Here is a 16446-nt window from a genome sequence, read left to right on the forward strand (position 1 = left end):
GGAGGAGGGGGAGCGGAGTCGGGCTGCGGCGGAGAGCAGGGAAGGGAAGGGGAGGGAAGGGGGGTTTGGGTTCGGGTTCGGGTTCGTGTTGGGTTTGAGGAGTTGGGTTTGGAGTTGGATTGTTTGGGTTAAGGAGGCGAGGTCCATTGCCGCCGGCGCTGCGCGCGTTACGTTCGACGCTGAACTCCGGCGAGGGGTCGAAGTGGATGAAATGGATCACCCTACGAAAGGAGATTACGGTAACTGTTATGGTAAAGTGGGCTGGATATGGTACGGATTAATAGGGCCCAATAGTAGAAAGTTAGTAGGAGCAGTTCAGGTCTGGCGGTTGTTCTCTTTTTGCTTCAGACACGGGGAGAAAATATATGTGACGTATTTGCAGGGTTTATTGGATGGTTAGTTATTATATTTGGACAAATTTTCAAAACCGACCCTTTTGGGTTTTTAATTGCAAAAAACGACCGGTTTTGAAAATATTTATAAAAACCGACCTATTTAGCTGAAAACAGGTCGGTTTTTTTAAATTTTTTTGGGAAACTTCACGGGAGTTGAACTCCCGTGAAGTTTTTCTCATAACAAAACTTCACGGGAGTTGAACTCCCGTGAAGTTTGGAAGAAAAAATTTTAAAAACCGACCCAGTTTCAACCAACTGGGTCGGTTTTTATAAATAAAACTGAAATAGGTCGTTTTTTGCAATTAAAAATCCAAAGGGGTCGGTTTTGAAAATTTGTCCTATTATATTTTCCTATAATAATTGAACCTTTGTACATATGTTTTTAATTGCTTGTATGATCAATCATGTAGGGTAATACTAGATCGTGATAATCACTTCCAATACTTCTTATCAATTGGTGTAACGGTTTTCGATGACATGATATAACGAAGTATTGATGGTTAACATAAAAGATTTATTCCTATGTGTAATATCTTTATCACTTGTGTAATATCTTTATCACTTGTGAAGATGAAAAATTGTGGCATACTGGGTAATTTGTATTGTGTAATTCTATTGCATTTGATAGTTTGTTCGCCGGAATATTAACTTGCGACGTATTAAGTAACTTGAATGGCTTAAAAATGGATGAAAATGCATATCTTAAATTGACAAAAGGCATTAGAAGTAATTAAAAATCCAACTAGGATTTAATTACATGATTGGATGACATCATCCAAGCAATTAAAACATACATATCAAGGTCTAATTTGCCACTGAAATTTTGAGACTATGCTGTTATTGTCATGTATTTTTCTAACACCTTACTAGTGTAGAAACGTAAACAAATCTCTATTGGTACTTAATTTCAAGTCTACCCAAAAAAGGAGATGCTTAATCAATACTTACAAAAACGGTATTTACTGGCTTAATTACAGAATGAATCCATGGTGAAGCTGAATTTCATTCTTCTTGTCCTTATTCTCTAGTAATTAGTATCCAAAGGAAATCATTCATTCTCATCTCTTCTCCCCTTCTCAAAGAGGAGAAAATAGGGTCCCTCAATCTCTCTCTCTCACTGATCCCATGCTTTGATCTCTCCAATCAGAGCTTTTTGATTTGAAGATGATCGTGAGAATCCGATATGGAGCGCAAAACTTCCCCCTCCTCCGCATGTGTCCCGTGTCCTAGTTCTTCTTCTTCGCCAAGGAGGATATCTGCAGGGACCGATAATTTTATCATCACTTTACTTTTGACTTGATTCAAGGAACTGCATAACCAATAATGTATGTAGATATAATGATTCGGGAAAAAAAATTGCATAACAGTGAGGTAGATTATCATATATTCTTATACATGCTAACTGACCTGTCATGTTCAATACGCGCAATTACATAAATGTGGCATCGGAAGTAAGATGGTTGAAGTCGCGTCGACCAAGACGTCTTGCATCAAGTCTTGAGATTCAAAAAGTTCAATCAATCTTCTGAAATGGAAAGCAATATTGTTCTGGTGCAAAATCAAACAGGGCCAAATTTTGAAGAGCTAGTTTGAGGGGTTCTTAGACGAGTCAGAAGGTGACACGAGAGAGATCGAATAATGAAAATTGAGTAATCGTAAATCATGAATGGATTATTATTAATAACACCAACGTAATCTTTACTAAGCTATAAACATTAATAAATCCATTACTATAGCATAAATGACGGACGCAATAAGGATAGAATAGCTACCTGAATTTTTGAAACTTCACAGTCTGATTTCCCTTTGCAATCGTCCAAATCTGTCTTGCATCCTCAATAGCTCCTTAGCAAACCCTTGGTTTCCAGTCAGCAGCAGACCGTTGAGAATGCGATTAAACATGAACTTTCTTGGAAGATGCCCCCTTTCTACCATATCTATAACCATCTTACCAGCCAACAACATGTCCTCTGACCTCTTTCTCGTGAACATTGCACTTATCACCACATTGTAGGTATCCAAATTAGGGAGGCAACCCCCTTTCTTTCCCATTGTCTCAAACAATTCTAGCCCTCTCTCAATCTCTCCCTCTTCCAAACAATATCGAATCAAGACATTATAAGTTTGAACGTTTGGTTCGCAACCGTCAAGCTTCATCTTCTCTAAGAACTCCATTGCCCGGTTCATCTTGCCAGCATGACTGAGCCCTCTAATGACCAAATTGTAGGTAATCACATTGGGCGTGTACCGTTTTCTCACCATCTCATTGAATACCACAACTGCATCTTCAACACAACCCTTCTTGCAAATTACCTTAATCCACAGTTAAAAGAAAACTCAGCAGTAGAAGTAGTAAGGTTGTATGCAGTTACTTCAAATATTATAGTTCGTGTGCCCTGTTACAAACTAAGTACGACAAGGGATTATAAGGGTGTATCCAGTGAAACATGGTGTAGCTTATTGCAGTGAAGACAAAATGCATAAGATACAGGGATTGAGAGGGATTCATGTCAGAGGATTATAAAGTTTTGGTGGGTATAACAAGGAACTTGTTTATACCTTTACTAATCAGTTACTAAACAATTAATTCATCAAAACCTTTGGGAAGACTTTGGAATAAACAAACACATGAGTAAACAGCTATGCTTAGGGGTATAAAAACTCGAATAACATGAATCACAAGAGTAAATCCATACAACTAAATTTCTATAATTGAGCATACACGAAACAAGTAGCATTGTTGATTGATGTTCACATAACTAAAGAATTATGACAAACTAATTGCATCGACTTTATTCATACAACTGAAGTACCAACTTTTATAAATAACTCCAAATGCCAAATCAATTCAACAATACCTGAATCAAAGCGTTGTATGTAGCAACATTAGGCAAGACTCCCTCCCCAATCATTTCATCGAACACCTTCCTCGCCCTCTCAATCTGCCCGTCAATCCCCAACCCGTGAACCACGGTAGTATACGAAACCACATCCGGCCTACAACACTCGGCCCCCTTCCTCCCTCTCTTCTTCATCTGCACAAAAAAATCCCACCCTTCTCTAACCTGCCCCGCTCGAAAAAACCCCTTCAGCAAGATATTATAAGTGTTCAAGCTCGGCTCCAGTCCACGCTCCACCATCTCCTTCATCACCTCCATCGCCCTCGCCGTCCTCTTAACCCTACACCACCCCTCGGCTACAATATTATAGCTCACCGTATCGACCCCAAACCTCCCTCTCAAGGCCCTAAACAGAGTGCAAGCCTTCTCCACTCTCCCATACTTGACCAAAGCATCAAGAAGCGTGTTGAGGGTGATCAGGTCCTGATTGCAGCCGTGATGGTGGAGGTTGAGGAAGAATCTGACGGCGCGATCGGGCTTGCCCTGGGAGACGAAGCGCTCGGCGAGGATGGAGAAGGTTCGGGGGGTTAGAGGTAGGCTGAGCTGACGGCGGAGGTTGAGGATTAGGACAGGTGGTCTTGCGGTCGCGGGAGCGTGCGGCGAGGTCGGCGGCGAGGTCGACGAGGAGGGGGAGGGAGGGAGGAGGGGGAGGGGGAGGAGGAGCGGAAGAAGAGGAGGGCGCGGGGGGCGTCGTTCCAGAGGAGCTTGAGGACGCGGTCGATGAGGGAGGGGAGAGGGAGGGGAGGTGAGGGGTTAGGGCTAGGGTTAGGGTTTGGGGGAGGCGTGCCGATGGGGAGGAGAGGGAGAGACGACGGAGTGATGTGAGATGGGGGAGGCGGTCGTCGCCGCCGCTGGGAGTTTTGGTGGCGGAAGGAGGAGGAGAGGCGGCGGTTGAGGAGGAGAAGAGCGGGAAGGAGAAGTTTGCAGCATTTTGATTTGAGTTCTGGGCCAACGGATCCCTGCACATGATGATCCGCAAGCGGAGCTTGCCAAGCTGCGTGCTTTTGGATTCGGCTGGTTGTTAACGCCGTTAGTCTTTAAAAATCTTTGGCATTTCTTTGCGTCACTCCCCCTAAATCATACATGTTTTGAAATTAGCCCTAAAACATAATAATAATTCCTCTATAATTAATTAGAAGACACCGATCGTAGAACTTCATGATAATCACAAATATAAGATGTTTTGAGATCATACCTTGAGTCATGCTATGAACCCTTGAATTGAGACCTTGGAGAAGATTGTTCTCTCTCTAATCCTTCTTTAAAACCAAGCCCTTTTCTTTTCCTGTTAATTGATGTTGTAGAGAAACTCTATGCTTTGGTTTCTTTATAGGGAGAGAGAGGAGCAACTTTTAGGTAGTTAATAAAACTACCCACCCACACATGTTCCATCAACATGATAAAAACATGGGTGTTTGTTAACTAACTACTTGGTCATTAATTAATATAGACTAATATATTAAGTGCTTTTCCATAAATTAATTAACCAATAATCCTCATAATAGTATTAATATTATTTAAACCTTATAATCAATTTAATATATGACACATAGGCCATATATTTCTTACATTCTCCCACTTGGCCATGTGGCAGAATTATTCATAATGGTTTAAATAAATTCATAATACATATATACCATAAGGATAAATTTCTCATACATTGGTAATATCATCATATCATTATTAAGTATAGACTAATATGGGTCTTGGCGATTTCATATCATTCAATAACATAATTCATTCCAAGTACCACAATATTAATTGTCTACTTAAAATGATCTATAAATGAAAAGTCATTAGAGATTAAATCCTGAAAAAATTGATGTATACACAAACAATAAGAAAACAGGATATCAATAAATGTCAGAAATAATACATAAGGTGTCATACATCAAACTCATAAACTAAACATTAAGACCTTTAGTAATGCCTATCCTTTCGACATGCTCAATAAATGTCTTAGGAGGCAATCCCTTAGTCAACGGATCCGCAACCATGAGTCATCCTTTCGACATGCTCAATAAATGTCTTAGGAGGCAATCCCTTAGTCAACGGATCCGCAACCATGAGTTTCGTACTAATATGTACAATTGACACCTTTTGTTTTTGAACGTCTTCTTTAACGACAAGGTATTTCAAACTTATATGTTTTGCTCCCTTAGAATACTTGTCGTTCTTTGAAAAGAAGACTGCTGCGAAATTCTCACAATATATTTTCAACGGCCTGGCAATACTGTCAACTATGCCAAGTCCTGAAATAAAGTTCTGTAGCCAATTCTCTTGAATGGAAGCCTCATAACAAGCCACAAACTATGCTTCCATAGTGGACGTAGCAATATCAGATTGCTTCGCACTTTTTCCATGAGATTGCTCCCCCGGCTAGAAGGAACAGATAGCCAGATGTTGATTTTCTTGAGTCGACTCAGCCAGCATAGTCTGAATCTGAATAACCAATCACTTCAAGATCATCTGATCTTCGATAAGTGAGCATATGATCTTTCGTTCCTTACAAGTATCTCAACACTTTCTTTGTAGCTTTCCAATGATCCATTCCTGGATTGCTTTGATACCGACCAAGCATTCCAACAACAAAACTGATATCTGACCTAGTATAAGTCTGAGCATACATTAAGCTCCCAACGACTGATGCATATGGAATTTCTTCCATTTGCTTGCTTTCCGATTCATTATTCAGAGATTGCATAAAACTAAATCTATCACCTTTCTAAATTAGAGCGACACTTGATGAGCACGTTTCCATTTTGAATCTCTCCAAAACTTTATTAATATATGCTTTCTGAGACAATCCTAACAATCTTTGTGATCTATCCCGGAATATTTCTATCCCGGTCACATAGGTTGCCTCACCTATATCTTTCATTTCAAAGTTCTTGGAGAGAAACTTCTTGGTCTCATATAACAAGCCAAGATCATTAGTAGCAAGCAAAATATCATCAACATATGGAATCAAAAATATAAACTTGCTCCCACTGATCTTCATATATATACATCGATCAACAATGATTTCTTTATATCCAAAAGAAGTAGTGATATCATTGAACTTGAAATACCATTGGCGGGAAGCTTGTTTAAGTTCGTATATTGATTTCTTAAGTTTACACACCATGTGTTCCTTTCCTTTAATGGAAAAACCCTCAGGTTGATTCATATAGACCACTTCTTCTAAATCCTCATTTAGAAAGGCAGTTTTCACATCTATTTGGTGCAACTCCAAATCATAATGAGCAACCAAAGGCATAATAATTCTTAACGAGTCTTTTCTAGAGATTGGTGAAAAAGTTTCTTTGTAGTCAATGCTTCTTTTCTGAGTAAAACCTTTAGCAACAAGTCTAGCCTTATGTCGTTCGATATTGCCAAGTGAGTCGAGTTTGGTCTGAAAGACCCATTTACACCCAACCCTTTTACAGTTCTTAGGCAATTCAATGAGATCCCAAACTTCATTATGTTCCATAGATTTTAACTCATCGTTCATGGAATCTAACCATTTCGTAGAATTAGCACTGTTAATGGCTTGTGAAAACAAAGTTGGATCTTCATCGATTCCTACATCGAAATCTTCTTCATGTAGATAAACCATATAATCATCAGAAATAACAGATCTTCTTGGTCTTTGGGACCTTCTTAATTCTGCTTCTTGTGGCTCATCTACAACAGGTTCATTGATGTTGTCTTCATTGTGAGTTGTTTGGTCATTAGGTTGTTGTTCTTGATTATTGTTTAACTGTTCAACAATAAGAGGAGCAACAATTTTATAAGAAGTTACATGTAAAGGGATCTCAACCCTAACTTCTTGAAATTCCACTTTTCGTGGTTCCAAACTCCTACTGACTTTACCATTCTCAATGAATCTAGCATTTCTAGTTTCAACAATTCTTGTACTATTACTAGAACAATAAAATCTATACCCTTTAGACTTTTCTGGATAACCAATGAAAAACCACTGGTTGTTCTTAAATCCAATTTCTTTTCATGTGGAATATAAATCCATACATCTGCCGGGCAACCCCAAACATGCAGGTGTCTTAAACTAGGTTTCCTACCAGTCCATAACTCAAAAGAAGTCTTAGGAACTGCCTTATTAGGAATCTTGTTTAACAAATACATGGCAGTTTTTAAGGCATACATCCACAATAAAATGGGTAAAGATGAATTGCATATCATACTCCTAACCATTTCCAATAAAGTACGATTGCGCCTTTCTGCTACACCATTTTGTTGTGGTGTACCTGGCATAGTATATTGAGCACATATGCCACGCTTTTTAAGAAATTTGGCGAATGGGCCTGAACATTGTCCACTTTCATCATATTTTTCATAATATTCACCACCTCTATCGGATCTAATTATTTTTACTTTTGTGTCTAATTGCCTTTCAACCTCAGTGATAAACACCTCTAAGACATTTACTGATTGAGATTTTTCATGCAATAAATAGACATATCCGTAACGGGAAAAATTATCAATAAAGGTGATAAAATATTTTTCTCCACCAAAAGATGGAACATCAAAAGGCCTACAAATATCGGTGTGTATTATTTCAAGGAGCTTAGTGCTTCTTGTGGCTCCCTTCTTTGTTTGTTTTGTTTGTTTTCCCTTTATACAATTCACACAAATATCATAATCAGAAAAGTCCAAGTTTGATAAAATTTCATTCTTTACCAATCTTGTCAATCTTTCTCTGGATATATGACCCAAACGTTTATGCCATAAGTAAGCTGAATTTTCATTCACTAAACCACGTTTAGTTCCAACATTATGATGCACTGTCAAGAGGGTTTCAGCAAAAAGATTATCAAGTTTTAACTTGTACAAACCATCACATAAAATACCAGAACCAATAACACTAATTTTGTTTGTACAAACTAAAACACCCATCATTAAACTTAAAGCAATATCATGTTGAATCCAACTTAGACAAAGAAATTAAATTACAAGAAACAGTGGGTACATAAAGAGTTTGATACAAATCTAAATGAGCTCTAGTGTCTAAAACCAAGCGATAAGTTCCAATAGCTTCATTTGGAGCTTTCACTCGATTTCCCATAAAGACGAACTTCTCATTTGGATTTGTGGTTTGGGTCGTAAGGAATCCCTGCAACATATTAGAAATATGAGTGGTACAACCAGAATCAATCCACCAGATATTATAAGGAACTTCAGTTAAATTAGATTCGAAACATACGAAAGTATTAAACTTACCCTTCTTTTTGAACCATGCCTTACGTTTCAGGCAATCATTCTTAAAGTGGCCATGCTTTCCGCAAAAGCAACACTTGTCATTCTTGAAATCCTTCTTGTGGTTTTTGGAGGAAGAACCATTCACCTTAAGTGGCCCATTACCCTTCCATTTCTTATTTCTAGGCTTCTTTTCAGCTCCTTGATTACCAAGGAGACGAATGACGTGAGTTACTCTATTCTTAAGCCTTCTTTCCTCCTGAACTAGAAAATTTTGTAGCTCATTCACATTCCATTTATCTTTCATGGTATTGTAGTTCATTTGGAAGGTGCTATAATCTAGTGGCAATGAGTTTATGATAAACTGCACCAGAAAACTCTCATCTACCGCCATCCCCAAATTCTTAAGCTTTGTTGCTACATCAGTCATTTCAGTCACATGCTCACACATGCCCCTAGAACCATCAAACTTCATGGTAGTTAAGGTGGTCATTAATGTCCCTGCTAGAGACTTATCTGCCGGTTGAGAGCGCTCTTCCACATACTTCATGTATTCTTTAGCAATTTCAATCATAGGAAGAGTTGACTTGATGTTATTTGCAATACTCATTTGCATGAACATTAGGCTCAGTATGTTCGATTTTTCCCAAGCATCATAGAAGATTTTATCCTTATCGCTACTAGCATCAGTAATAGCAGCTGGATTCTCTGATTGAAGTGACAAATCCAGATCCAATACACCCAAATGGAATCGAATTTGCTCACACCAATCAGGGAAGTTATGTCCATTAAACAATGTAACAGACGAAGCATGCGAATGAAGAGCAACTGGAACAGATACTGCAAAATTATATAATACTCAACATTAAAACATTTATTTGTAAACACATAAAACAGATTCAAACCAATAAATGTATATCAATGTTCTCCTTTGGGTGATACAAAGACATACAATAATAATTTTGATGCTAAAAGAATCAATAATTTGGCAATCACATGCATACTCTACTCAGAAATATTTAACATCTTTGGATATAAAAATACAACTAATATAGTATACTATATGCTAACAATTATGTTCATTAATTATATGAACAACTAATCCACCTTTGGGTGATTAAAACGTCCTATAATAATGAACTAAAATTACCCTTAATCATTTATAAGCATCAATATAAGTGGGTAACCTTAATAATTTTATAATACAATTCCTTTCAAACTTCTATATTGGCCACTTTGGTAACTGACAATATATAGTTTAAATTGTCAAAGTTTTCTCATATTGTTCATATAAACATCATATTGAACTATTTTCTTTCAATTGTGTTTCACATTGATGAACTGTAAACAATAATAAATAACTTGTTTGCATCTTTTCATTGTAAACATCATAAGTAGTATAATACAACATACCCAAATGAACCAACATGGAGTAGCCTAGTGGTAAGAGTTTTGGGTGTGAAGTGAGGGGTCCAAGGATCAAATCCCCCATATTAATGTATCTTGACAAGTATCTGGACAAGGGCCTTAGTAGGGGTCTTGGGTTTGAATAAAAAAAATTCGAATATTTTTTTCTTGTTTTTGGTTAATGGTAATAACATTCACATACATGTATATGTAATATCAAAAGGTATTAACCAATATGTATACAAAATTTCTTTGAACATATATATCATTAATTGACAATAATATGTATATCACATGTTTAACTGCTACGATTTGACAGTAACATGTATATCATTAATTCATAAAATTGAAACGTTAAGATAACATATTAAATGGTTATGGTAGTTTAAATACATGTATCATTGGATTTTTCCAAATCAGTACAGTACCAACATATTTTGTGAATTGGAGTTAGTTTCAATTAGCCAATCACAAACATATGTTTACAAACAATTTATTTGTCAAATCATAGCATTACAGAATCTTAACGAAAAGGTATTATTCTATATACATGTAACCTAAACATGTATACATGCGACTTTACATAAGTAACCTAAATAAACCTAATCTTAACAATCAAATGTGATCATATGTCAATTGTAAATATTAGCAGCGGATTAAATTTCCCAGTTTTAATATTAAGTTCATAATAATCTTAATTGGAAAATCATGAGTTCTTAAACTATGCTCTGATACCACATGTAAACATAATCATAATTCCTCTATAATTAATTAGAAGACATGGATCATAGAACTTCGTGATAATCACAAATATAAGATGTTTTGAGATCATACCTTGAGTAATGCTATGAACCCTTAGAGAATTGAGACCTTGGAGAAGATTGTTTTCTCTCTCTAATCCTTCTTTAAAACCAAGCCCTTTTCTTTTTCTGTTAATTGATGTTGTAGAGAAACTCTATGCTTTGGTTTCTTTATAGGGAGAGAGAGGAGCAACTTTTCGGTAGTTAATAAAACTACCCACCCACACATGTTCCATCAACATGATAAAAACATGGGTGTTTGTTAACTAACTACTTGGTCATTAATTAATATAGACTAATATATTAAGTGCTTTTCCATAAATTAATTAACCAATAATCCTCATAATAGTATTAATATTATTTAAAACCTTATACTCAATTTAATATATGACACATAGGTCATATATTTCTTAAGGGGGGTGGCGGCGGCTGCTAAGTTAGTTGGACAATTTATTTCACCAGGAAAATTTAGTAACTACTCTTACTTAGTTGAACATTAACTAGTCATGATTAAAGATTTGAATGCTAAAATGTTGGAAATAGACTAATTATTTCAAAAAAAAAATTAAAACATGTACTTGCGAGGCTAATTTCAAAATATGGAGATTTTCGGAGCCTACTCACGACAGTTTTTCCCCATAGAAACAACTATTAAAAAAAGCTCATTCTACATAAACCACATTTGATGTTTAATTTATACATGAACCACCTTTAAAGTGAAACATGTTTTTTGGACAAGATTTTAAAGGTGTTTTTTATGGAAAAACTACTTCATATTTGAAATTGCATTAGTGCTCAAATCATTGAAATTGCTATTATGTCCCCCAAATCTCTTAAAGTTAGTTTAACGTGTGACTGAATTAGGGAAGTCGAAGAACTGAAACTTGACCGCGCTCTGATTACTAGATTCTAAGCTTTTTAGGGCAATGATATTTTTGTGAGCAAATTAAGAAACTTAAAACCCAAGTCTCTAATTAATTCAATGAAACTAATTACTAGTTGAGACTGTGGACAAACCGACCTCGTAACGGTACATTAATCATGATCATGAATTAGGAAACATGCAGGTTCCCAGATCAACCAGGACTCGGAAAATCCAACGAACAAATTAAACTTGACTCAGATCCTGAATAGGAATACCCTGCACTGAACTAAACCCTAATCCTATATAAACAAACCGTGATCTCAATCGCTTACTTATTTCCTCTCTCAATCGCTTCGCCGTCCGGTTGATCGATCCCAAGCGACCGAGCCATAGCCATGGAGCTGATGAAGTATCCGGGGATGAAGTTTGTGCCGACGGACAAGGAGATCGTCGACCATTACCTCGTCAACATCCTCAACGGCAGGATTCGACCCGGCGTGGGTGGTGTCATCAACGACGTCAACATATACTCCTTTGAGCCCTGGAACCTCCCAAGTGAGTATCGATCGACGTCTACGCTAACCTCTACGTACTCAAAATCTTTACATAAATTGAGTAATTCTTGACCGACGTATTAATTTGTTGATGCTTCATTAATTCAGAGGCTACTCGTTACGGCATTGACAGCGAGACGTACTACATTACCCAGCGCAAGGGGACCGGTAGGAGGGTGGCTCGCAGAGCCGGCGCCGGAACGTGGAAGCTGAACGGGTCGGAAAAAGTCGTGACCGGCAAGGGCGGGCGCGTGATGGGGCACGTGAACCATCTTTGCTACATCAAAGATAACGAGAAGGTTTCATCAAACTGGGTCATGGACGAATACACTCTTGCTGGTGATCACGGGTCAAAGGTACGTACTCTACGTATATATATATTAATTACCTACGTACGTACTTGTTGATTTATTTAATTACTTCTGATTAATCTTGATCTCTTTTAGCTTGTTTCCTGACTTTGTTGATGTTTTTTTTTTTCTTGTTGCAGTTTGACAACTGGGCGATATGCAGGATCAAGCTCAACGCGAGGACGGAGAAAAGGAACAAGAAGCAGGAGGTGCAGGAGAAAAAAGAGGAAGCGGGCGCTTGAATATTTTTCAGAGGCTGATCAACTTTTAACGATGTTTGTTTAGAGCGAACAATTTTGTTGGTTTTGTTTTTTTTCGGTAAACTTGAATCGGTATTTATCTGTGTGCTTTTAATTTGTTGATAAGAAGAAGAGAAATTTTTTTGTTGTCAATTCATCAATGAGAAGCTGGAAATAGAAATTTGTTGTTATTCTTTTCTTTAGTTAAGCAATTGTTTTGAGAAAGTTTATTTTTTGAGCATCATGTTACTTATTACTAGCTAGTCTCACTCAACATGGAAAATTGAGATGCATAACGTATAATTTCTGTTTATGCTAGGGAAAAATCTGATGTGTTGAGTTCGCTTGATTGAACTCAAGATTGAGGGATCCTTCATCGTCTCATCTCTTAATACCAGAATAAGAAAGGAAATGAAATGGCAATTCAGCTGACGGAAGTTGATCGATTAATCATTGTATATTTATTCTCTTTGTAAGTTCATTCTTATAGAGATCACAGGGTTTAGATTCCATGAAGGTTAGCAACAAAATCTGATTCCATCAAGTTAAAGAACATAAACAATCAGAACAAACTCGTTTCAACATCAAGTAAGCAAATCATCACTCTACCCACCTTTAACCCCTCCAAAACACGTTCAAATTAAGCATTGGGATCCAAATCACATACAGATAAATCTAAAGTTTAAACATTCTCATCTTCTTTCCTTTTTTCTGCTCAAACTTGTTCATGAGGCCTGCGACCCGCACCAAAGTGAACTTCACCAGAGGAGATGCTTGACTCCGAAGGGTTCAGTCCATACTCGCTTGTAACGCCACTGTATTCTCCAGTAAACTGGCCACTGGCTAGTGCAACCTTTTGGAACTGTCTCATTTGGGATGAGTATGTGCTCGAGTCATATTCTGAGCCTGAACTGAATTGTGAACTCTGTCCAATCCTTGTACCATCGTTCAGGTCGTCAAAGGAGATAGCATCACCTTCCAGTGCTCGCACGATCTGATTGTAAACCAGAAAAAAAATCGTATTGAAATAATCAATTTTTAACATAAAACTCATATTCATTTTTGTTGGGAATCTAGATAATTGTTATATCCTGATGTTCATCCAAAATTTGTAGAAATTGAAATGAAGAGTCGAGAATGTAACTTTTGAAACCTCATGAACTCTGTAAAGCTCCTGTAATTTTCTCTATATGGTAATTACACATATTGAAAGATTTATGGGTCAATATTAAAATTTTAAAATTACAATATTTAAGTGATGGATTTATACATCATAATTATTTTGCGTGATTAGGAATCATGAAACGGATAAAAAACACGCAACTATCATCTTAGCAAGAATTTGTGTCCAGATTACGACAGGGAAACGATACATATATACCTGGCTCATTTTAGGACGTCTACGTCCAGAATGGCGAACACTTGCAGCGGCGCATGATATCATTCGTGCCATCTCTCCTGTATTGTAGTTTCCTTCTAGTTTCGGATCTACAATCTCTTCATAGTTCCCTTCAGCTAATATTTGTCCTAACATAGGTCTTGCCTGTTTCAACATCACTATTTTTAGTTTAACTTATATAGACATCCCCATGCAAATGTAAGTTATATAAACAAATTACTAACCCAGTCAACCAAACTATCCTCATTTCTGTTAGTATGATCAACAGGCCGTTTTCCAGTTATCAACTCAAGAAGCATGACACCGTAGGAGAAGACATCAGATTTATCGGTAAGCTTACCACTTGATGCATACTCAGGAGCTAAATACCTGCAAGCAATCGAAGATGTTAAATTAAGATGATTGAGGCTGTCATACGAGTTTGAATGGTTGCAGTTAAAGTTTATATTACTCTGTTAACTCACCCGAAAGTTCCCATGATTCGTGTTGAAACGTGTGTGTTAGTGTCGGAAGTCAACTTAGCCAGTCCAAAATCAGCAACCTGATCATATATATGTAAGCATTAAGTCATTTAGATTCTGCATTGGAAATATAAATTGCATGTAAACTTGGTAAGGTTATTGTTCAATTTACCATAGCTTCAAACTTGTAATCGAGTAAAATGTTAGCAGTTTTGATGTCACGATGGATGATCCGAGGATGGCCTTCAGTTAACAATAGAGAAAACAATGTTAGTATGCAAGCATATTTGTATATGAAACCAGAGGGAGAATACTTGAACTCCTTACAGTCTTCATGCAAGTATGCAAGCCCTTTTGCAGATCCAATTGCAATCTTGAGCCTTGTAGGAAAGTCCATTGTTGGAAGACCTTTTCCTACAAAAATAATTTCACAGACAAATCCAATTGTTAATGCCTGACAGGTTCATGAATACCTTCATCCTTAACTCTTAACAACTTCTAAATGAAAATGATGTATGCATGTTACTACTCGAAAATATCATCTGCTGACCAAGATGAAATGTAATATAAATGGATTGAAAAATAGTAAACGGGTATTTGAGTCTTTCTACATTGTTGGCCGGTATGCTGCTATCGTGACACACAACCAAGCCATCAGCTATGACCTGGATATTTTGATCATCTTGACAAAAGTGACTTGGGTGTGTGTTACATCAGCGATATATCAGCCAACATTACAAAACAAAACATGGGTTTTCGTTTATTCCAAATGAACATGCATCTCAAAAAAAAATTTAAACAAGAAAGTTAAAAGAACTAGGCAAGTGAAGAATCTAACCATGGAGATGATACTCAAGGGTCTTGTTAGGAACAAACTCGTAAAGCAAAATCCTTTGACTCTCAGCAATACAATACCCAGCAAGAGTCACAAGGTGACGATGATGAACTCTACTAATAATCTCAACCTCTGCCTGGAACTCTCTCTCCCCTTGTCCACTCCCAGCCTTAAGCTGCTTAACCGCAACCTCCTTCCCATTAGGCAAGACTCCCTTATAAACATACCCGAATCCGCCCTGACCGAGCAAATTGCTCTGGGAAAATCCGCCAGTAGCCGCTGCAACCTCTTCGTAGGTGAAGGTGCTCTTGTTGAAGCCGAGGGCAATGTTGGGTGATGGAGGTGGAAGTACTGGCCCGTGGGGACCAGAGTAGTTTGAGGAGGTCATGTCGCCGCTCATTGGTGCTGGAGGGCCGTGCTGTTGCCAGCCACCGCCACCCAATGGTGGCGGGGGCATCTTGATGTTGTGTTCCCCTCCTTGTTTTTTCCAGCTTTGAGGGGCTGAGCCACTGTTATAGCCTGTATATAGAGTGTTCTGTGAGTATTAATATGGAAATGGATTATGCATAGATATTTAAAGCAATTTCTAAGGCTGTCTTTGACCACCGCTCGAAAACCAGGCTATCTATCGATCCTGACCAAATCTTGTCTTAACCAGGTTAGGAATAAACCAGGGAAAGATTAATCACAAACCTAAGTTCTAATCTCTGAGTAAACTATTTTGTATTACGGAATGTTATGAAGGGAAAAAAGCAAAACATCATCCTGCAAATTTAGCCCGTAAAATCACGAAATATCCATAAATGGTCGACAAAATGCAGAATATGCACCCAGGGTTGCATTTCGCTACCTTGCTTGTTCTTTGATAACTAAAGATGGCTCAATTTAACATCTGCTGCCTAGTAATCGGACTTACTTTTCTTATTCTTCTTCTTGCAGAGGCAAAACAATGCGCATGCCCCTAATAGGGTGACGAACAACACGACTCCGACAACGACCCCTATCACCAGCGCCTGACTGCCACCACCTGAGTCACTTGGGGGTC

General features: G+C 37.7%; 2 protein-coding genes across 2 annotated transcripts; one reads left to right on the forward strand and one right to left on the reverse strand.

Annotated features, from left to right (window-relative positions):
* Positions 11922-12866, forward strand: LOC109822427 (NAC domain-containing protein 72-like). Its single transcript, XM_020388618.1, has 3 exons — positions 11922-12118; positions 12226-12473; positions 12608-12866. Exons 1-3 carry the CDS (start codon positions 11959-11961, stop codon positions 12707-12709), a joined length of 510 nt encoding a protein of 169 aa, XP_020244207.1. The 5' UTR covers positions 11922-11958; the 3' UTR covers positions 12710-12866.
* On the reverse strand, positions 13214-16440 carry LOC109822425 (putative proline-rich receptor-like protein kinase PERK6). The gene is made up of 8 exons (XM_020388617.1): positions 16318-16440; positions 15405-15920; positions 14894-14980; positions 14739-14809; positions 14570-14646; positions 14330-14474; positions 14088-14249; positions 13214-13700 (listed from the first exon to the last, which is right to left on the reverse strand). The coding sequence occupies exons 2-8, from the start codon at positions 15856-15858 to the stop codon at positions 13422-13424; spliced, it is 1275 nt and encodes a 424-aa protein (XP_020244206.1). The 5' UTR covers positions 15859-15920; positions 16318-16440; the 3' UTR covers positions 13214-13421.

The sequence above is a fragment of the Asparagus officinalis genome, chromosome 8 (assembly GCF_001876935.1).
Source record: "Asparagus officinalis chromosome 8, Aspof.V1, whole genome shotgun sequence".
In the NCBI taxonomy this organism is placed as follows: Eukaryota; Viridiplantae; Streptophyta; class Magnoliopsida; order Asparagales; family Asparagaceae; genus Asparagus; species Asparagus officinalis.